The sequence below is a fragment of the Puntigrus tetrazona genome, chromosome 7, assembly GCF_018831695.1.
Source record: "Puntigrus tetrazona isolate hp1 chromosome 7, ASM1883169v1, whole genome shotgun sequence".
Taxonomy (NCBI): Eukaryota; Metazoa; Chordata; class Actinopteri; order Cypriniformes; family Cyprinidae; genus Puntigrus; species Puntigrus tetrazona.
The window spans coordinates 33,879,945-33,903,652 of record NC_056705.1 but is presented as its reverse complement, the minus strand read 5'-3'; the positions used below and the strand labels follow the sequence as shown (position 1 = coordinate 33,903,652).

At 36.3% G+C, this 23,708-nt stretch overlaps 1 protein-coding gene across 1 annotated transcript in view; it reads right to left on the bottom strand.

The window, feature by feature from the left end:
• LOC122349657 (macrophage mannose receptor 1-like) overlaps window positions 1-23,405 on the bottom strand; it is a 29,199-nt gene extending 5,794 nt beyond the window's left edge. Inside the window, 24 exon segments of the mRNA XM_043245782.1 lie at window positions 119-221; window positions 339-478; window positions 2,369-2,469; window positions 2,601-2,665; window positions 3,800-3,966; window positions 7,729-7,767; window positions 8,201-8,345; window positions 8,911-8,992; window positions 9,116-9,231; window positions 12,262-12,458; window positions 12,568-12,716; window positions 13,498-13,613; window positions 13,973-14,086; window positions 16,412-16,569; window positions 16,695-16,877; window positions 17,041-17,181; window positions 17,285-17,398; window positions 17,546-17,701; window positions 17,992-18,165; window positions 18,810-18,908; window positions 18,911-18,946; window positions 18,949-19,060; window positions 19,062-19,210; window positions 23,286-23,405. Of these exon segments, the coding sequence (XP_043101717.1) occupies window positions 119-221; window positions 339-478; window positions 2,369-2,469; window positions 2,601-2,665; window positions 3,800-3,966; window positions 7,729-7,767; window positions 8,201-8,345; window positions 8,911-8,992; window positions 9,116-9,231; window positions 12,262-12,458; window positions 12,568-12,716; window positions 13,498-13,613; window positions 13,973-14,086; window positions 16,412-16,569; window positions 16,695-16,877; window positions 17,041-17,181; window positions 17,285-17,398; window positions 17,546-17,701; window positions 17,992-18,165; window positions 18,810-18,908; window positions 18,911-18,946; window positions 18,949-19,060; window positions 19,062-19,210; window positions 23,286-23,358 (2,929 nt within the window). The 5' untranslated portion in view covers window positions 23,359-23,405.
• Window positions 23,406-23,708: the final 303 nt, after the last annotated feature.

Below are 23,708 nucleotides of genomic sequence, written 5' to 3'. Positions count from 1 at the left end.
CAGAGATATTTTGGATCAAAATTCAAACCAAGGGGTATTTTATGGGGGCACCTGAATATCCAAAGTATCCATGTTTTGTATGTGAATGCAAATATATATCCCAAGTAAAAATACTCACCTTGCTCTTCGTGACTCAGAATGGACACCAGGTTGCCTCCATGCAAAATGCATTGGTCCCGAGCATTATGCCATTTTATCTTCTCATTAAAATGCTTGTAACACTATTTAAAAAGTGCTTTGAATTAGAATGTGAAGCTGCTTATTGTGTTTTTAACAAAGCTGAATTTTAAATTGCTTATCTATCTATCTATCTATTTAATTTTTACAATAGTTCTTACTTTCCCTTGAAACAGGCTCCACTCGGGAGTACAGCCTCCAGGTTGCACAGTGATGGGGGACACGGTGCCGTTAACAAAGTCAGAACGTCTTTCACAGATAGACGGCAGTGGCACACCACAGTTAATATCATTCCAGAATCCTTAAAAAAACAAAAATAAAAAGAATGAATAAATGCTAAAATCTTTATAGCTGTAAATTAAAAACTACGAATATATTTTGCATTCCTAACTGATCAAACAGCAGAAGAAATAGTGAGAATGAGAGAGAGAGAGAGAGAGACTGATAATGGCATTCAGAAAAAAGACTGATTTCAAATTTACCATCACATTTCGACAGCCACTCTATTAGAAACATTCTCACATTTAACTTGTAGGACAGGTTTGAAAACCACTGTACTAGGGTAATACATAACAAATATTATTTAATGTAACCTTACTGTAATGTGTTACCAATAATTATAATTCATTTTATAATTCCAGAAGAATCAACAACTATTTATTCTTTTCTACAAACATCACATTTTTGAGGGCCAATATTTTAATCATTAAACATCGTGACAAAACGTAAAAACAAAAGTGCCTTAATATGTTTAAGTATTAAATATCATGATGCACTGTTTACATAAGCAAGCAAACGAGGCCCGAATATAAACGCAATCTGCTTAATTGTTCAGTGCTTTCCTTCAAGTGATTTTCTTCAGGAAACCATGTAAGACATTTCTAGGTATTTCCACGAATTTAACCATGGTTCCTCGAGGGACGCTTATGGGGGGTTGCCTTCAGCTTCACGCTCTGAATATGTGTGTAATCTGTCCAATAGAAGGGCAGGACGTCAAAACTGGGTGATGTCATGGGCCAGAAAGCTTTAGAAGCATTTGGAGTGCAACTGGGTTCAGCTTCTATTCACGAAGCGAGCACCATTAGGGAGAGAAGGTGGCCAAGTGTGGCTAAAGTAGACGGAGACCTGTATCCTCAAGACCGACTTCTGTAAGCCTTGACCCCCAAGGAGAGGGGAGATCAGAGGACTCTAGGCTATGGAATAGCATCCTGCTCAAGCACTTAGCATAAGCTTCTCAGGCCAAGGTCCGTGGAGGAAATGTGTCACTAGGCCCACTGACTGGCCTCCGAGGGAGGTGTGGTAGGCCGCAATGGCTGCCACGTAAACCCTAAAGGTGGAGTATATATATGTAGCCATGCAGTGGGACTAAGCGAGTGTTTGTTGTCACTGTTACACCAAGCCAGCAGAAGCAACTGCACTTACCTCTCCATGAACAGCTGACTATAAATTCTGAAGCAGGCCTTTCTCTGGCATGTAGCATTATAGTTAGCCTAAGCCTTGTTTGTTCTTGCCTTGCTCCTCGGGTTGATATTCTCTGGACTTGACTCTGCCTGACTTTTGGTTTTTTGATTGTTTGCTGCCTGACCCTGCTTGTTTTTGGATTTTGTTTCTGATATTCCTGTTTGCTGTGTTTTGACGTCTGCCTGCTTTGGCCATGCCTTTATCGAATAAAAGTCTGCGAATGGATCCGCACGCCTCAGACCCCTCAATCACGACAGTCACTCACATGACTATGGGAGCTGAATGAAGGACTTTTGTAAGACAAAAGTGTTTTTGAAAGACAAATATCCACATTTTGAATGTAAACACTTTTTTCTTGCTTAGTCCAATCAAAAGGCTTGGAGCATCCAAGGGAATTTTTATTATAACTCTGATTGGTCTGAAAAAAGAATACATACACCTAAGATGCTTCACAGTTGAGTATAATAGAGGCTAATTTACATTTTGGGCAAAATACACCTTTAAAGCCAGGGGGTACAAACTGGAGCTCTAACCCCAAGTAGATACACCTCCACCAGCTAATCAGGATATTTAGGCTTACTATAAAATTCCAGGCAGGTATGTCAGGTTAAGTTGAAGAAAGTCAGTCAGAAACAGGTTTATATACCCTTGTTTTAAGGTATGAAAGTGATATAGCGTGCACTGACAACACACATGCAAAAAAAGAATATTTATGATGAAGAGTGCTTACCCATATTCTTGTAAATGGTAACACAGTTCTCATCGTTGTTGGCAAAATTTGGTTCATTTTGATCCCATGATGTATAAACAACGGGTGAACCATCCACCCAGCTACAAATAGACAACAAAAATCCAAGTATAAAACAAGCACAAATGTACTTCACTTAAACAATGCTTTGCAAAGGCTGTTATTGGTGATGGTGTTGCATAATAAGTTAATGCACAGTGTCCTTCGTACTCACCTAAATGATTTGTCCAGTTCCACCATCAACCCAATGTAGTATTGATTCTCTGACTTCCTAGATATCTACAAAACATTATCAGTGGCTCTGTTCAAATAATTATGCTATGATGTAGAAAAACTTCTATGACAGCATGTTTCCATCTGAGCTACTCTTTGTCTTGAGCTGTGCGGCATTGCTGTAAAAAGCCATTAGAAACAATAAGTGGGCTTCTGTTTTTTTATTCCCTTGCCTGAGAATTTATTTCAAAGAAACATGTAGTTTTTCTTGAAAATATTCTAAAACTATACAATTTAGCAGAGGCTGTCTGACAGTGATGTACTCTGCAGAAGTGAACTGTGGCAAGCGTGTGTGTCTGAAAAACAACCTTGCTTTGATATGAGATTATCAAGTGTTGCTTGTCTAAATTTATCATTAAAAAAACATTTTTACAAATTTTAAAGCATATGAATGATTGAACTCCTCTCTGTGGACACACCGTTTTAGATGTTGTAGGAGGACAGTCATTTGGTATAATAATGAGAAAATTTAATTGGGGGTAATTGTGTTAAGTACATTCTATTATCAATCCCTCACAACATTTAAAATGTCAAATATTTGTATTTTTTACATTTAAAACCTGATTTGTCCCATGTCTCAAGAATGGTTGTTTGAATGAATCAGTATGGTTACGTTCACACACAGTTTGGTTTTTTTAGAGCTGTACGAACAGAATAGGACTGGACAACTAGTTGTCTATCACGTCATACAGTGCAAGAGAGAGCCACTCTGCCACACAAATGCACGTCTGCCGTGTGTTACTTGCTTTCATGCATTGTTTTCGGTAACTTACAGTAACGGAGAAATGAGCTGCTTGTCATCTGAAAGTTTTACCTCGTCAATTTTCCACCGGGCCGTGTTCGTGTTCTCACTGAGGTAACTTAATTTTAACCTCACAAATCGAGCTTAGAGCATGTCTAGAATGTGCAGACAATTGGATTGATACAACTGTTAAATAACGGCAGATACTAGCCCTATCAGCACTTTTGAAAGGCCTTCTAATTGAATTTGAGGACCAGATCAGGTGTGTTAAATGAGCGAGACGTACAAAAAGCAGGGGGACTCTGGGAAAGGCTGAAAAACACTGGTCTAAACAATAATTCATGTCAAATATCAAAATTAAAACACAATGAAAACACATAATAAACAAATAAAAGTACCTGTTTCCATATAAATTTTCTCTCTGTTCGACCAGAAATGACAACAAGATCTGCATGATTCTTCTTGCAGAATGATCGAGCATCTTCCATGGGTAGGAGCTCCTCATTAATAAAATATTGACTGCCGTTAAACATGGTCCAGCCATCAGATGTCTTGTTAAATTCCCCTGTAAGATAAAAAGAGCATTACTTCTAATTGTCTTCACTTACAATTGTGTGATTTTTATTAATCAGATAAGCAAAGGCTGCACAATGTTCTCAGTTATCTTCTGACCGGTGAATAGTAATATTTGGTAATGCTTTATTTTTATGGTTACTAGAATATTAGTCATTTATTAGTGCTAATTAAGCACATACCTTATTCTTTATCCCTTTTCCTACTTAATACCTAAACTTAACAAGTACCTTATTATTAATAAACAGCAAATTAAGAATTTATTAAGGTGAAAAGTCATAATTAATAGTTAACAAGTGTTACCAATTCTAATGCGTTGCTTTCTTATATTCAAAAGATCTAGTCAAAAGATGTTGTCAGGGTGGAGATGAGGCGAGGACTCAAGATACAGGAAATATGGGCTTTTTAATAAAAAATAAATAAATAAAACAACAACAACAACAACAAAAACAAAAACTACCTCAAAGGGGGAAAACAGCCAGGCAGGCCGGGATAGAGCACAGCTAAGGGCAACAATAATACATATGACATATGTACTAAAAACAACGATGAACCAGAATATGACAGCAAACACTAAGTAGCAGGTAATGGAACTATTGAAACAATGAGGTGATGGGACAGGAGAGCAGATGGAACCAACGAACACACAATAAGCCATGTGCTCACACAGAAGACAGCCTCTGGAGGCCATCTAGTGCACACCAGATGAAGGCTGTTACATAACGGATGAGGGAGATGGAACTGTGGTGGACCAAGTGGAAGGACAGCAGGCCAGGCATGTGCAGTAGAAGAGCGACTGGAACCAGAGGTAGACCAAGAAGCCAAAGTGGAGCCAACAAGGCAGAAAGCCAGGGCGGACCCACAAGGTAGGAGCAGGTAGAGCAGATGGAGAAGATAAGTACCACTTGAGAGAAACTTCAGGAGGTTCTGCAGCAGAAGCCACCACCTTGGGAGGGACTTGAGCAGGCCCTGAAGGGCAAGCTCTGGAGTGGACATTGACGCCTTCCAGACTAGAGTAGGATTTGGTGTGGACTCTGAAGGCTCCCAAACTGAAGCAGCATCTGGAGTGATCTCTGAGGTCTCCCGCCTGGAGCAAGTTTTGAGGCGGCCTTTTTGGGCCAACAGGCCAGCAAAGTGGAAAGCTTAAAGTTCCCACGTTGGACACCTTTTTGGAGTTTTATTTTAGGTGATGATGTCCTTTAGAATATATATTTGTGGTATAAGTAACAAAAACATCTCATTATGTTTTTAATGCTGTCCAAAAACGATTCTGGTCTAATTACTATTTATGAGCCTCTCTTCTGATTGGCCTTTTTTCTGAGGGACGTAAACCAGGCCATCATATGTAACAACATCACAATTATGTCAGCACTAGCTGGATGCAAAACAAAGGGAAAATGAGGAAGCTCATTCAAAACAACACAAATTCGGCTACATAAGGAGCTTAAAATATCATCTTCTTGTAATGTTGGGTGTCAGAATACAGCCTCAAATTAGAAATATGATCGCATAACCAATGTTACTGCCTGACAAAAAAATGACAGCTGTGGTAAAACACTACAAAATGAGCAGACTAGAGAGAAACTTTTTTTCAGACTTTACATGTTAACTCTGGGAGACATTATCAGAGACATGGTGTTAGCTTTCATGCTATGCTGATGATACTCAGCTCTATATTTCATCGCAGCCCGGTGATACACACCAAATTGAGAACCTAACAGAATGCGTAATTGATATAAAAACTGGATGATGAGTAACTTCTAAATTCTAAATACTAAATTCTGAAAAAATGGAGGTGCTAATTATTGGACCTAAAAACCCTACATGTGATAATTTAGAACACAGTCTAACACTTGATGACTGGTCTGTTAATTCTTCATCATCAGTTAGAAACCTAAGTGTGCTGTTTGACAGCAATCTTTCCTTCGAAAATATAATTAATATTATATAATAAGAAATATTGATTAATGCGTTTATGACCTTGAGGTTAGATTATTGTAATGCTTTATTGGGTGGTTATTCTGCACGCTTGATAAACAAACTTCAGCTAGTCCAAAAACAGCAGCTAGAGTACTTACTAGAACTAGGAAGTATGATCATATTAGTCCGGTTCTGTCAACACTGCACTGGCTCCCTATCAAACATCAGATAATTTTAAAATCTTATTAATTACCTATAAAGCCCTGAATGGTTTAGCTCTCAATATTTAACAGAGCTCTTATCACATTATAGTCCTGCATGTCCGCTGCGCTCTCACAACTCTGGCCATTTGATAATACCTAGAATATCAAAATTGACTGCGGGACGGCAGATCCTTTACCTATTTAGTACCCAAACTCTGGAACAATCTCCCTAACACTGTTTGGGAAGCAGACACACTCTGTCAGTTTAAATCTAGATTAAAGACACATATTTTGAACATAGCCTACACTTAACACACCAACACACTTCTATTTTTTTAAATCCATACATCCCTATCATTGTACTCTCATATTTTATACTGTTCAGTGCTTTGATACACTCTGTGTTGTTAAAAGTGCTATATAAAAAGTGATTGAGTGATTGATTGATTGATTGATTGATTGATTGATTGAAAGAAACAACCGTAAAAAAAGTCTTTTTTTTTATTAGACCAAATTTTTAGCATACAAGAGGTAAAATACCATATAAATTCAGTTTGTTTTCTCACAGAAATCGCTTGTTTATGTCTTAGGTTTTCAGTGTATCATTATGATGGGGTATGGTTTAATTTGGATTTCTTTGTGCATGTTTTTTTTCCTCTCATAGAGAAAGCTCCCTATACCGACCATTATATGAACGACAGAATACAATGGGTTAACTTAAAAATCTCAACATTGAATCTAATGAAGAAAAAAAGGTAAGCTGATAAACTTCACATTTTAGTTTCAAAGTGAACTATTCTTTTAACATAACTTTTATTTTACATGTATACAATATTTCTTACATTTAAACTCATTTAACAAGCATTTTAAAAATATTAATAGTAATCAGTCAAAACGGGTGATGGAAATAACATTGTTATAAATAAACAGCATTATTAACAGCATTATTTTATTCCAGTAACAAGTAATTGAATGAGTTTCCCCGTTACAATGCGTTTTATATAGTAATCATTAGTAGGATAAACAATATCTTAAGCATATAAAAAAAATAGTGTGGTGATTCTATTCCCAAAGTGTCCATGGAGAGTCGATAATATTTACAACAATATATTGAGTTTGATAATCTCTCACATTGTCCCAGATACATTAAAATAGTGTAGATTAGTGTTAAATGTTTAATAATAACAATGTATTCCACCAGTAATACTTCTACAGCACATAAATCTTAATAAAACTATTTGTGCTTGTTAATGCACTATGCGTTAACAAATGACATCCTACTGTAAAGTATTACCTAATTATTCATAAATTATATGTGATTGTTACAAAAAAATTTAACCTTATACTAAGATCTGCATAATTATTAGGCAGGTTTTCTTGTACAGGTAAACAAACAATTAAAAAAGAGTTATACCAAATTAAAATAAATAAATAAATAAATAATTAAATGTCCATGAGAATGTTATAAAAGTGTGTCCACTAGCAGCAGGGTTACATTATATAATCATAAATAGTTTATTATATGATGAGATTTTCTTCTTGTTAAGACAGTGGAAAACAGTACAGTTGTGTAATGAAGTAAATGTAAGGAACAATGAATTTGAATAATGAATATGCAGAAATATCCTTACCCTGGGTTGCAGAAGTTGGTGGTGGTTTGGGAGTTGTGCCTATTGGAGAAAAGAAAAGGATTAAAAAAAAGAATACTGAATTATCTAATTGGGCGGGCACTTGTTAATGTGCATATTAAAAGTGGATGCACATGCATATTGTATGGATCTAGTTATGTCAGAATATAACGTATAAATCAATGCTGCGTGAGCTATGCATTATACATACATTTAATTTATAGGTTAAGTCATTTCTCTCAAAAAAAAAAATAATACAAAATAATAATAATAAAATTAATTGTCACTCACTTTTTCCTACTAAATGAACATAAAAATGTAAAATCTTACAGAAGATATGAAAATGATATGAAAAATCAAAAAAACAAAACAACAACAATTTGTGGTAGTTTTAAATAACAAAGCAAGAAAATAAAGATAAGGAAGAATCAAAAGAACAAATTATGACTTAATTCATAATTCTATCCATGCATACCTATTGGTATCTGGCAAATCCAATTATTATAGTATTCACAAGCACGGTCATTCCACCAGCGTCCATAATAAAGGCTGCTTTCTGCACAGTGCTCGTCATTGTTGTAGTTGTTTGGTTCTCCGTATCCCCAGTTATCAAAATCAGACTAAAAAGAAGACATATTCACATCATCATACATTGCGATTATATATAGTCTGGTTCATCGGTTCGTTGGATGGGATTGCTTTCTCCTCCACCTGAACCTCTCCAGAGTTTGTTTTCAGTCGACTGATTGTTTTTGCACGATTCCGAGCGCTTTTCCATGTTCACATATGTGCAAACAAACCAAGTTAAGGGGAAAAACACGCCATGCTCGAAACAACGAACCAGGTGTGAAAGCACCTAAAAATAATTCCAACTCAAATATCAACTCAGTATCTGTTGTTCTTATTTATAATTGTTGGGTGAAAGCAGGATAACTTCGTAGTTAACCAATCATTTTACACACACCAATCTTGATCACCCTGTCTTGGGCTGTTTTGAAATAATGACAATTATGGCTTTCTAGGACCCTCCTTTTATACTTCAACTAATTTCAATACACCCAAAGCATTATTCATTTTTAAAAATAAACTGCTATTATTTTGAACACAACTGTACGTCATAATTTTACCTCAAAGTGTCACGAATAGGGTTAAAAAAAATATGAGCAGCAATGAGAAAACACTCACAGGGGTTCCATCACTCCACACAAAACCAGAATTACCATCAAGCATACTGAAACCTATCCATGCCGGGTCTCCATGCATTAACCTGCAGAATAAAAACATGTTTCCCACCATTATGGAGTTTCTTGGTGTACCCTAAAAAATTATCATTGTGTCACAAATAATAATATAGAATTATACCAGTACAAAACGTTTCATGAGCACTCACGTTAACCTGCCGATTTGTTGTGAAGCGTGGAAGCTTGCCAAGTCACCACCGATGGCTTTACAGAAATCACGAGCCTCAAACCAAGTCTTTCTCTCATCACTTTGCTTATAGAATATCTGAAAAGCAGAAATCAAAATTGAGATTGTCTGGAAGAAAGGAAAAAGAGTTTATTTCATGATTGTAAACCTGCAATTGCAATTATGTGGACAATTGAGTTGAGCGAAGATGAATCGAATGTTTTGAGGAGTATGTGTGACTGTCAGTCACCGTGGAGACTCTGCTTAGAAATCACAGATTTTAACCTACATAAGTCTGCCAAGTTTAAAAAAAGGATTAAAATAAATTGCACTACCAATGGTGATTAAATCGAACTATCGGTGAGCTCATATCATATCAAACCATGCAAATTATATTATAATGTCAACAACATTAGCATTGCATGACTATGTGTGGTGTATGAGGAGACATGGTGTTAGCTTTCACTGTTATGTTGATGATACTCAGCTCTTTATTTCTTTGTGGCCAGTTGAAACACATTAAATTGAGAATCTAACAGAATGCGTAGTCGGTATAAAAACTGGATGCCAAGTAATTTCTTAACATTAAATTCTGAAAAAACAGAGGTGCTAATTATCCGACCTAAAACCCCACATGTAATAATCTAGAACACTGCCTACACTGTAAAAAAAAAAAAGACAAAATGCTAAGGGGGAAAAACGTTAGTTGAACTAATTTTATTACTATCCGAGAAAACTAAAATATATTTTCTTCTTCTTCTTCTTTATTTTCAAACCCAACATTCAACATTCCAACTGCTAAATGTTGACTAAACTAATAAAAACGAATCCAGAACACCGAGATCATTCTAACCGTGCAATCGCCTAAGTGTCTTCGCAGAAGACACAGCGCCGCCATCTTATCAAGTTTACGCCCCAAGTCCCACTCCATAAATGTTATTTTTAGACTAAATTTAATGAGAAAATCATGCAAAATATTCATGATTATTTTTAATAAACGAATGAACATTTAGAAAGTGTTTTATGGGTTGTGTATCAAGGTGATGGCATCCACTATCCAGTGGGCCAACCTCTGTTTGGAGACAGCCTTCCCTTTCTGCTGACCTCTTGATGGAAGAGAGTGTGATCAGGAGTGATGTCAGACAAGACAACTGACTCCACCAGATCAAAGGGACCTCTCTGAAGGCCAGCCAGGACAATAGAGAGTCCCAATGAGGGATCTTAACCTTCTGGCACCCCTCAGGAACCTAACAACAAGATCGTGCTTCCCCAAAGAGCAGCCATCTACTGCATCATGGTGAGCTGCAACAGCAGCCACATACACTTTCAAGGTGGAGGATGAAAGCCTACGCTCCAACCTTTCTTCCAGGAAGGAGAGCACTAATCTGATCATGCATCTTCGGAGGTCTTCTCAGCGAGAACACCAGTTCATGAACAGACTCGACTTTAGGGCATAGGCTTGCCTCGTAGAGGGAGCTCTAGCCTGGTTAGTCGTGTTCACCACAGCCTGTGGCAAATCACTATGTCTGCCACGTTCCACAGGTCTGGACGCGGGTGCCACATGAGGCCAAGCTCCTGTGAAAGGAGGTCCTTCCTCAGAGGAATGCGGCAGGGAGGGCCTGTTGCAAAGAGATTGAGTTTGAAAACCCAAGAAAAGTCCAAGTGGGCCAGTGTGGCAGAACCAAAACGGGAGAAAGACACATGTCATCAACAATGGACTTTTCTCTAATTAATTCACAGGAAAACCATTCTTCAAATGAACACACATATCCTTCAGGTCATTATGTACATTGTTATAAATAAGCATGATAATGATTATATGCATGATTATATGTACAATACATATAAATGCATTGTAAATACATTGTTATTGCTATAAATAATTGCAGTACATCATAATCAATTGTTATTATTGATATACATTTCCCTTAATGAGCTGATTTGCTACAATAAACAGAAATTTTTTGACTTTTGAAGGAGTAGTTACTGTTTTGTAAAAACTGTCATATTAATTACAATTCAAAGGCATTTTGTTTTCTTGACCAAAACAACATTTGTCAGAGAGGGGCAATTTGAATAATTTTGAATAACTGGATTTCTTCTATGCCAACTATCTCTTTGACTATTGTGGATTCAAAAGCACAAGGATACATTGTCCAAGTACACACTGCAGCTAAATTTGGTCATCAGTTAACCTTTATATAAGGGAAAGATAACCTTGTTAAGCTTTCCAAAAGTACCCAGCGTTACGTGAATAGTGGATACACTTTTCTAGGGTGGCAACAGAGTTTCATAAGTGTGTTTGTTTGATGAACATTTAACGAACAAGGCCCAGTACAACAATGTATTTACACATCGTTAGCTAAATTTGAGACTTGTAATGCATTTTAACTATGAAAACTATAATTCATTGTCCCTTAAGTCAGGCTGCAATGGCCAATGTTTCTGGTTCCCAGACATGACTGGAGTTAAGCGTCCAATTTTAGATCTTTGCGGACTGAATGGCTTTCTAAACGCTGACAATCAATATTAGTTATTTCAGATTAAATCAGGGGATTGGAGGTAAAAATGAATGCATACTTTCACATAGAAATTCCTAGAGTAAGAACTTTGTGAAGTTCAAAGAAGTTCACTTTGAAGGGCAAGTTCTTACATCCAGCCTAGCCTTGTCACCCCCGACATAAACAAAATAAATGGATGCAGCATTAGCACTGATGACTTTTGTCCAGTCTTAAGAGCTTGCACATTCACGCTGGGATGTTGTTCTTGCTCATCTCAAGTCTCTGAGACTCATTGACAAGAATGATGTTTTTTTCCAGGGACAATGGATTTAGGGATTGTACAGGATTCGATTGCAATGCATGCACAGATGTCACATCCTACATGTGTTAAATATATTGTAAACACCCTGAAAGATTTGAGGCTAGGAGAGAATGTTACTTTACATTACTTTCGTAAAGCGTCAACTAAAGTCCTTTGTGACATTAAATTGAGAAGACCTTGTGTTTTCATTGAAGGTTGCAGTTAAGTTTATATGTTTTTATGGCAAAACATATGTTGTTAAACCTACCTCTGGCATGAGTGTTACATGTCACTCTTTCAGGAAGAGATGTATTTGTGCACGTTTACCTGAATACAGCTCTTTGGATCTTTTTTAATCCACTCAGCTGGACAGCTGAGAGCCTGTGTAGTTGGGGGCTCTTGCGTGGTAGTAACATCCCCAGCCAGTTTTTTACAGATGTATTTCTGTTTACTGTTACAGTTCAGTACGTCCCATAATCCTGCCGAAGTTCCTGTTAACATGGCAACACAACCTCTGTGCCTTTCTACAAAGCGAAAAGAAAAAAAGATCAAAAAATATATTCAGGTAGATTTAGACATCATGGATTTAATACAAGCGTAATACAACTTCAAAAATGTCTTTAATCAACATACCTGGCATGCCAACATTAAAGTGTGTGAATTGAACTTTTTCACCATTACTCCACTGGAAGCGCTCAAGACTTTCAGTATTACTTAGGCCAATCCAGAAATACTTCTCAGGCCTAAGACCCACCAAACTAATGAGAAAAGCGTTCTCATACCTAATTAAAGAAACAGCATTAAGAATGTTATATGAACGTATGTATACAGACAGTAATGGAAAATGTCTACTAGTAAACAAAGACAAATATAATAATGCTGCATGAACAGAGATGATTTGCAATGTGCACAATTAAAGTACTGTAGGGATATTCTTAATATAGAAAAAAAATTAAAATGAAGGAAGAAAAACAAACAAAAAAACTATACAAAAAATGGTCTGAACTGCACAATAAATGACTGATAATTGCATATCTATAATAAATAGCACAGCAACCAGGTTAAATATTATACTTAATATTATACTAAATATTATACTCTGTTATTTTTATTATTATTTTTTCGATGCCAAACAAACAAACAGTACTAAAACATTTGCAACTGCAACAATTTTCTGAGAGAATGGTTAAATTTTCTGACAGAATTGCAAAGGTGCCATATTTATATCCCATGAATAATTTCCAGGAATTCACTAAGAATCAGTTTTTCTCCCCAAAATCACGCTTTTTTTTTCCAGGTTCGCTCCTGTTATCTCTAATAGCATTGTTTACTGTAATGTTTCCAAAACAGGTAAATACTAAATATTTTAACATTTTATATTTTACAAACCACCCATTTTTTATGATTTAATTCAGCACATGTGCTGCTCTATCAATGTCTCATAAAATTACTATATTCTTTGCAATCATACACTATGCAGTAGTGAAAAACACATATTTCTATGATGTGTACTTTTAGTTTAGTTGCACCCTGTATGATTACCTAAAATATAATCTGCATTACCTGTTGGCAACGTCGATCAAACGAGCTCCTGCCTGCTCACATTTCAGTTTGGCCTCATTAAAAGACTTGATTTCCATGGCAATCATGTAACAGTAAGAGTTGTACCTAACCCAACCCTATGGAAGGCAGACAGACACGACTTAAATCAGAACAACAATTCCTCATACATCTTACACTATTAAAACTAAAGATTATTTGGAACAAAATTCAATTAAAGTAAACTTCAATGAAATCACAATAAATCACATATGCTAATGTCCTGATTTATGAAGTGGAGAACGGGTGTAATTTACATAATTCAAGATTATAATAATGTAGTACATGTATGTAAGGTTTCAGAAGGCTGGAAGCTATTTAAGATATCAGAAGGCTGGAAGACTTTCCAAAATAATGATGGATGGATGTATTTGTGAAATTGTATTTTCTCTTTTGTTTATTAAAAATGAAAACATAGTATAATTTACAGTAGACTCACAGCTAGGCATCCAGGACTGACAACCTCTGGGGTGCCATCAGTCTTTCTAGATGATTTTTTTTTGCAGATGTAGCCATGCTCCGTCTCACACATATGGTCCGCCCATGTGCCTTCCTATTACAGAGGTAAAAAACTAAATTACAGCTAACCAACATAATGAGACAATGGATGGATGAATTTTACTTGAATTACCAAGAGAGTGTACAATAGAAGACAGAGATACTGAACTTCTGGCCTTGCCATTTAGACTCTTTTGCCTCCCTAGAGAGTTGGACTGTTCACAGTGTCCAAAAATGGCATTAGTATAATGCTACAAGTGACAAATTATTGAATAAAGTAGTTATATTTGTCTTCCTTCTTGTAAAAGTATTATCGTAGCTTCATAATGGTACGGTTGAACCACTGATGGCAGATGGAGCATTCAGTCAATGACTTTTCTGCACCATGTCAGTGGTAATTGTTTCAATGGGAAAGCCTCCCGTTTTTCATCCAGATTCTCATTGTGTTATCGTTGAAGATTTCCCAGAGTGTTTACTTTATTATGAGTCCATTGTGGAGAATGAAATGGAGTACTGCTTGACAAAAGATTATTATTATGGAAGAAAGGGAGAAAGGTGGACCAAAAACAACAGATTCCTCAATTGCTCTCCAAGACAAAGAAGCATCAGGATCAAACCAAACTCATGAAGGTTGAATGGAAAAGGCTTGGGGATAAAACATTGGGAAAGACCTCCAAATATGGCTGCATTATTTTAGAAAAAAACTCACATTGCGATATTTTGTTTTTTGAAATACATATTGCAATATGGGAAGAAAAAAATAGAGATGATTTTAATAGCTCTATCTGGAAATAAATAAATAAATAAAAATCAATGACCGGGGATTAAATCAGCATAGAAAATAAACAAATTCTAAAACAAAATCTCACAGTATTCAGGTGCACACATTGAACAGTCAAGTGTAAAATAACACTGCACAGTCTTCACTGTATAAATTAAATCTAATAAGTGATTTTTCTCTTATTTTTGTTGTTTGGTTAATATGAAACAGAAATCAACAGGGACATTAAACTACAGTTATTGTTCTCCTCTTTCCTTCTAAAGTGTTTGCCTTCACCTAAAACATAACCAATTGTTTTTTTACAAGGATACTTGCAGCGACATGCATTTTGACATAGTTTTGTGAATATGTGTAATTTCAGGCACAAATAGTAGTAGAAGTGAATGGAATTCAGTGTTCTCTCTTCGACAGTAAACTGATGCCTCGTCCTATTTATGACGTACAGACAGAGAGTTCAAATGACTGGCAACGGTAGCTTTGTCACGTCCAGGGTAGGCAGACTTCAGGGCCATTCACGTATGTGTTGTGGGTGTGTCGTTCTTGAACGATTTGTTCAGTTTGAATGAATCTTTAATATGATCTGGGAAGAACGAGTCATCTCAGGGAATGCGTCATTCATCTGTTAGGTTCTGTGCTGAAAATAGTTCATCTGTTTTGAGTATTTGAGTTTGAGTCGTTCGTTCATCACGTGACAGCTTCATAACCTTATCTAATGAAGTCTGAGATGGAAAGAGAACTGATTAGTTCATCTTTGAGGCTTTAGGTTTGAGTTGTTCATTCATCGCATGGCAGCCCCATAAGCTTATGCAATGCAGTCTGAGCCAGAAAGAAACTTGATAATAATAATATCTAATAATAATATACAACTACGTATTACATTTTATTACCACATTTAATGTTATGGAAAAGAACCAACATGATTTCTCTGCGCATGTTTTTTTTTATTTGAGTGGTAACATTTTAAATAGTAGGTTTTTTTTTAATTTAATGTCAAATATTTGTAAAGTCATTTAGCCTACAATAAACCTTTCATGCTTAAAGCTTTACCTTGTTTGAATGTGTTTAAGCTGCTGCTGCTTTTTGACTACTTTGATGTCTACACTTTATTACAGCCTAAGTTTATTTCAGACATGAAATTCTGCAAAAATAGTATACGATTAAAAAAATACACATTTCAGCATTATAAAAATCTGAATCTTCTGTAAAGTTTTAATTAGTTCACACAGTTATAGGACAACTAAAAATAATTTGCAGGAAATGTTCTGGGAATGTTCGATCTGAGCTATAAAATTAAACCTAAAAATAACCTGCAGGCAACATTCTGGAAATGTTCTCTTTAGGTTGTAAAATAAAATCTAAAAATAACCTGCAGGGAATGTTCCTAGAACATTAGGGAGCGTTCTGTGTTTGTTGGGAAGTTGAGTCAAATGTTAAACCTAAGTCTAGTAATCAGGTGCTGTTTGAAAGTGTGCGGCACTCAGAAGTATGTCACAACATGAAATATATTTTATAGCACATTTCTGTATTTGCTGCACATTACAATACTTCTTTGTGTTTTAGGTATTTACAGTGCGTTTCTGTATTTTGGAAAGGACCCACCTTTCCTTTGATGAGAACACAATCCTCCATACGATTTATGATGTGTGAAGGTTCTCCAACAAGCCACTTGGCGAAGGTAACATGCGTTCTGTCTGACCACTCGAACAGGTTCTGGACCCTCTTATCATTAAGTCCAATCCAGAGCTCATCAGTAGGCACTGCAGAACAAGCACTCACATTGGTTTCAATGGCTTGTTTGTTTGTTTTGTGAGGGTAGGGTTAATTGATAGAATATAGAAACATGTGTTTGTGTATAATGGGTTCTAAGATTGCACATACTTACAGTACCCGCTCTGTGATATAATGAAACTGTACTCCTCTATGTTGTGTATACTGGCCAAGTCTGCTCCTTCCTTGTGACATGCTTCTAACGCATCACTCCACGCCATCTTGTTCCGCTGCAGATAATAGCAATGACCAGCATATGGAACCCATGCAGCAGGACAGAAGGTAGGCTGGTCTTTAGCTTTTAACAGAAAAGAACACATGTCCTTGTAAAAACCTGCACACGATGTATAAATGGTTACCTTTAGTATAGTGTGTGACACATACAGCGTGTCTATATTCATTCATTAATTCGTTTTATTTAAATAACACACATATTTCATACTAGGACAATTGTAGCCTACCTGGTGGAGGTGTGTCGTCTGTAGAATTGCCTTTACGACAGATGTAACCAATTTTTTTATTGCAGGCTAAACTCTCCCACTTTGATGCTTTACCAGCATTTAATGCAGCACAGTTCAGGCCTGGTTCCAAGGAAGGGTGACCTTAAAGTTAGAGCATGCGGCAAATCAATTCCACAACTAAACCCGGAATGCCTTTGTATGGGTGCATGCATAAATCAGTTGTATGTACGTGGATTTTATTTACCAGGAGCCCAGTTTAGATATCTGAATGGGTTTCCGTTAGACCACTGCCAGCCACTCTCAAAATCAAGACTGTTAAGCCCAATCCATAGTGTGGAGTCAAAGATATTTGTCAAGCCTGAAGTATAAAGTGTCTGATATACTGAAATGCCACTTTATTTATACCATATTTTGGTATAAAAAGCACACTCTTTATATGTGACTGTTAAAACATTAAAGCATGCAATATATTTTTTTCTTAGTGAAGGAAAGTACTTGAGTCTACCTGATATGTAAGTCTGCTCATGCAGCTCTGAAATGCTGAGAAGATCAGCGTCTTGTTGCTGGCAGCTTGCTCGCGCCTGATGCCAAGTCAGTGCAGACTGCATGTTCCTTTGATATAACACACCGGTCACTGGATCACTGTCCCAACCTGAGCCGACTATTGCACACAGTGGGTTATATAGAGCGGTTGAAGTTAGTTCCCAAATCAGCAAGAACAAACACTTTGCACAGTGTAATTATTTAACAATGTTTTAAACACTATGGAAACCCAAATCATTTAGAGTTGTTCAATTACTACTACTTAAATGTTAAAAGTATTACCAATACGAAAAAAGTATTGACCAAACGTTTATATTAATCTGCATCTGCTGATTCGATTTGAACTTTAATATTACTAAATACAAAATGCTATACACACACAGAAATAGTTGTGTTATGTTGTCTTACTTTTATTTGGGCAGAAGCCCCACTTTTTGTCTGTGTTGTAGTCGGCCTCTGTTGAACACCATAGCTGACCATCTGCTCTTCCCTCCACAATGCATTCGGCGTACCACTTGTCAGCAAATTTAAATGGGAACTGGCATGGTTTTCCAAATGAATTTCCACCTATTGTATATAACGCTACAGAACAGCAGGAAATTAAATTAGACAATAGTGAGAGAATGTAAATATTTGATATTAACAATGCAAATTAATGCAATAAGGTCTTCCACCAACATAATTTTTTTATAATGCTGTTCTGTAAATGCCCACATTTTAGGTGGAAGCAAAACATATACTTCTGGGGGTCATATTCCCTTAAAAAAATTAAAGCACCGTATCATCAGAACCTCAAATGATAGCAGTAAACAAACACTTCTTTATACGGTAGCGGAGATATTCTTGTGATACAAGATCTGTTTCAATATCCCAGTGTGGGTGAACTTTTACCACTGAAAAAAAAACAACAAAACAGAACGATGCCCAAAAGATGCTCTGTGACAGCATGCCCTGACATTACTAAGTTCTACGTGTTCCTGGAACAATATTTGTTGTTGACCCTGAAACAACATTTTGATCCCAAAATGTAATTTTAAACATATTTCTACAAATAAACCTAACCATGATTAATGCCTAAAATCAGAAGAAATGAGCGATGACCTCTTAAAAACAAGCAAAAAACAAACCTTTTAAATATGAATTAAACATATCTTCTACATGTAATTATTATAGGGTCTTAATAGCTTTTCAGTTTCTCTGTCTATTAGATGGACTTTTGTTCATACCTTGATATCCATGAGAGCACAAATCCTCTTTGGTCCCATAAATCTGCCAGCGACTCCAGACACCTGCTCCCTTATACAACATCATATTTGGCTCGTTTGGTTTCCATAATTCAGGTGCAACGACTGTCCCTTTAAGCGAATAACGTATCGTTCTTACATTCCCAAATTTGTAGAGGACTGAGTTCATTGCAGGGCACAAGGAGAATTTTGACCCAGTCTTTGATGTTCTGGGCCCCCAAGCAGAGTTTAAAAAGAGAGGTTGATAACTCGAGAAGAAGAAATCCATCGGAAACGCTGAGCCTCAGAAGACACATCGCACGGGGCTGTCTGTACCACAGAAGCGCTCACAACATTCACACATTTGTTGTGATCTTCGTTGTAGATGAGGAAGTAGCTGGAGTCTGCATGTATAGAAAATTATATCAGATGCTGTAAAAAGTAACACATTCCATACGCTTTCTATAAACCTGTTTGGGGCTAAATTACTTATGAATTTATCTAAACAGAGAAAAAAGCAGCACGAATACTTGACAGAATATAGTTAGACTTATTATTCAGAACCAAATAATGAAATTACTAATAAATTGTGACTAGTCGGCTGCACCTCCCCTTGATTGTCATCATCACCCCGCCCTTCACCAGGCTCCCGACGGAAGTGGGCGTGTTCGAGGGGAGGGGCGTGGTATTGGACAGGTCTGGCGGCGTGTGACGAGAAGTGGATCGAACCTCGTCACCGCCGCCGTTAAATGCCGAAGCGAGAAGCGTGCTGTCACACTCCGTAGTCCTGGTGAAGATTGCACACGTGTACCGCTGACGGGTTCCGTTCTGTACCGTTAGGAAATAGTGGAGGAGCCGCCGCCCCTTACCCTGGACCCTTCCCCCTGGAGCACTACCTGACCTGCACTTCCCCTGCAGCACGACGAGGACACCAGTTCCCCCGTTTATTTTGGACACTTTTCCCTTTTTTCACTTTAAACTTCCAGCCAATCAGATACCCTAATTGTATGGGGGTTATGGGTCCTGTGGACTAAAAGGTTTTATTTCATATACAAATAGTGTATTAAAAGAACTATTATTTGTAAGTGTTTTTTTTTTTCTGACTGAAATTAAGGAATTATTGGCAATATTGATAAATAAAAATATTTTGCCAAATGTGTTTTTGGCTGGTTTAGATCTGTCATTGATAAAAAAAAAGGCAAGTAGGTAGCAGCAAGTCCCTGTGTTTAATAAATGATCTATTGAATCATTCAAAACAAATGATTCATTCAAAACGGCTAATTCAATAAGAAACGGAACAAGAGTCTGCATCCCAATTGTTTTGTGCCATGAATACAAAACAAAACCCCATACATTGATATTTTTTGTTTGATACTGACTGCTGTTTTTGCAGCGTTTCTTGAGGTTTCTCCTTCAGTTGCGTTGTTTGAGTCTCCTTCTCCTCTATAGGTTTAGAAGAGTTGGTTAACCAGTTTAGCTCTTCTTGTTAAGACATTTTAAACGTTGTGGCTCCTTTAAAGTCAAATCACAGCCCTGGTGGAATAATATCACCCGTGCTCTTAGACAGGAGTGTAGGAGAGTTTTTAAACTTTTTTCATTGGCAAGATTACTGGAATTAGATCTCAAATTTCTTCTGTTAGACACTATTGCTTCTGTTGACCCTGTTAATCAACTGACCTGTTTTACATCTGTTTCTCTGTATCAGCTCAAAGAAATAATTGCTCATATGAAGCAGGTAGTTGATTCTATTGGTCTGAGTGTTCTATTCTGAATCTTAGTTTGTCATCTGGTGTGCTTCCAGCGAGTTTTAAGCATGCTGTTATACAGCTTCTTCTTAAAAATGGCTTAGACCCTTTTGAGATGAATAATTTTCGGCCCATTTCAAAATTGCCTTTTATATCAAAGATACTGGAAAAAATTGTGCATGCACAGCTTTATATCAATCAAATATCGTCATGTTGCACACAAATATACATGTTTCCTAACAGTATGCATTAACTATCAACTTTTTAAAACGACCGAGTTACGCAAAAGCAAGTTGGTACAAGTTTCCCAAGAAAAGAATAAAAGGAAAGGTAGCAAGCAAATAAATGCTACACCATACTACTGCTGTCGCGTTTTTGTCCTTTCAAAGCAAATTTAAAAGGTATACAATAAATAAACCCGTTTTTAATCAAACGTATAGGCTACGTGTGAGCGTCGCGTCATATTTATATTAATATAAACTCCGCCTCCAGCAGGTGTGTTTCTATTTGCCCTCAAACGAAGAACGTAGTTTGTTTGAAGTATTGTTTCACCATCGCATCCAACCCTAAAGTTTAGGAAATGACTGCCTTCAAAATTTCCAGAGGTCCGGATGCACTCCACTGCACCAAGGCCACCTCGGACACAAGTGACCAGCACATTTATGGAATGGAGAGGTGGCAGATTCCTGGATTGTGGGAAACATGGGCATGTTCACATTGACAATCTTTGATTGTTGCACTAAACTAAGTAAGATTGGCTATCTGATATATTAATTACCACACTCTCGAGTGATGGGCGATCCAAGAATCACAATGTCTTAGATGACGTGAGTCTCACTTACTACACTTTGAAAAGTCACGATTCAATGGAGTGTTGAAATTAAGCACTGACAGATGAAGAGGGGATGGTCAAGTATTGGATGCATTTTTAAAAATAGTAAAGAAAAAGAATAACTGTTGCGTTTGTATTTGTAAAAATAAAGATGACGGAATAAAATGGGAATAGGACTGTTTATTTAACAGCTAGCATCTCATAGCTATCGTTCCATGCACTAATCAGTTTTCTTTGTGTGAGCTTTTCAAATGCATCGTGCTTACTTCCAGGTCTATATCAAATAGAAATGCTAAATCCTCTTAATTTTTGATGCTTATATCTGGCTATCATCAACACATTATCCCATGCAAATGAACTCGGAGGGTGTCAAATTGTGAAAGAAAAAAAAAAAAAAAAAAAAATTATATATATATATATATATATATATATATATATATATATGTTATTTTATATATATATATAAGTTCTCAAGTTTTTTTTCTGTTTTCATTCATAAATTTATATTTATATTTTTTGCATTGTTTTAGTGCAATATTAGGATTAATATTAATTAATATCTTTGAAACAATCAGTAGGCTCCTGTATAAAGCGTTATACAGATAAACGTGACGTCATTTAACGTGCTCGGAAACGTGCAAAGTACAATTTATGTTATTACAATATTGATTTTAAATACAGAGCGAAAGCTTGTACTTCACATATTCATATACATATAAAAGTGTTACATTCATAATTACCGTTTCCTTCCTCCAGTTCATTCGCATGTCTGGAGATGAAAGTGACATGGAGTGAGCTGTGTTCTGGGAAACAGTATTCCACGCAGTGTCTTCAGATGCATACATTAAATTTAATCCAATATAGCAGGTACTCCGGCCATTTCGCGCATACAGAAAATTCACATAGTATACCCACAGAATTGTGTGCCTGAGGTTTCAAGCTGTAGGCATTTTTTTGAAAACTGCAGAGTAGTACAAGTGTCTGTACTGTGTGTGGGAGAGCATGTTATCAGTATATATTAGGGTGACCATAAGAGCCAATTTCCCAAACACATCCTGAACAGGATTTCTATATTGCCTAAAATATTGCCTATGGTTTGCATGCAGACCGAACAGTGTATGACATCGTTCCTTATGGTTTCAAAATGCTCTCGAGGCACTTTGAATCAAAGCAATGCAGAAATCCTGCCAAGGACGCATCCAGGGAGAATTGCTTAATATGTATAATTTCATGAATATTACTTAGAACTGATCAGAAATAAACAACAACGAGCAAATAAGTTAAACACATCCATTCAATGTCTATTATTTCCTGAATATTACTAATAAACTGATCAAAAAGTAGTCTACTGTTTTATTATAGTAATATAGTAATATTTTAGTACTTTCTCCTGTTTTATTTTTGATTTTGTATTTTCTGGTCATTTGGAATGAGGATAAAAAGACAAAGAATAAAAAACATGCAAATAAGTTCCAACATCAATTCAATATCCTTAAAATTCCTAACCATTTTGAAATTCAAGATGGACAGCCCCCTGATGATGTCATAATATGCAAATTACATGAATATAAACTATGGGTCATGCAAAACATTTTTTCAATTTTCACTAGATCTTTATCTTTAAGTCCTTTCAAGCCACAAGCTTTTGAAATCATGATGTGAAAATCCAGCATTTTTCCAAAAGAACAAAAACGGGATAAAGTGAATTATATACAATGAAACATAGTGAGATTATGCATAAATGAGAACTCTTTTAGGTTCCTTGGGCCAGTAGCTTTGTACATTTTAACAAGTGAAATAAAAAAGGAAAAAAAGCTGAACAAAGACACAACAAAATAATTAGTGTGTCAGTATAATTAGTGAGCTGCCATTGCCAATAATTAAGTTAAATCTGTGACATACCTGTTTGAATTGAAGGCTGTAAAGCACTATATAAAGAGAGCAACAAAAACAAAGGAATGTCACATATCTTCATGTTTGTCCTTGAACTTGTACTCCAAGCGTAGAAAAACCAGTCTGTGTTTAAAGAGTGTGAAGCTTATATACACATTTCTCCAAATCTTGTGTATCCTGTCATGTGTTTGGGGGGAGTGGAGGTCACAGAACACACGTGATAAAAAAATCAAGAACAGTATCAACATAATACTTAGAATACACACTCACACACATATATATATGTGTGTGTGTGTGTGTGTGTGTGTGTGTGTGTGATATATATATAATTATTATTTATTTATTTTTATTAGTACTTTTGGTAGGTTTAAATCTGTTACACAAGTATACATTTTGGGTGCATTCGATAAACTTGTAGTAAGTGAGCGTTAC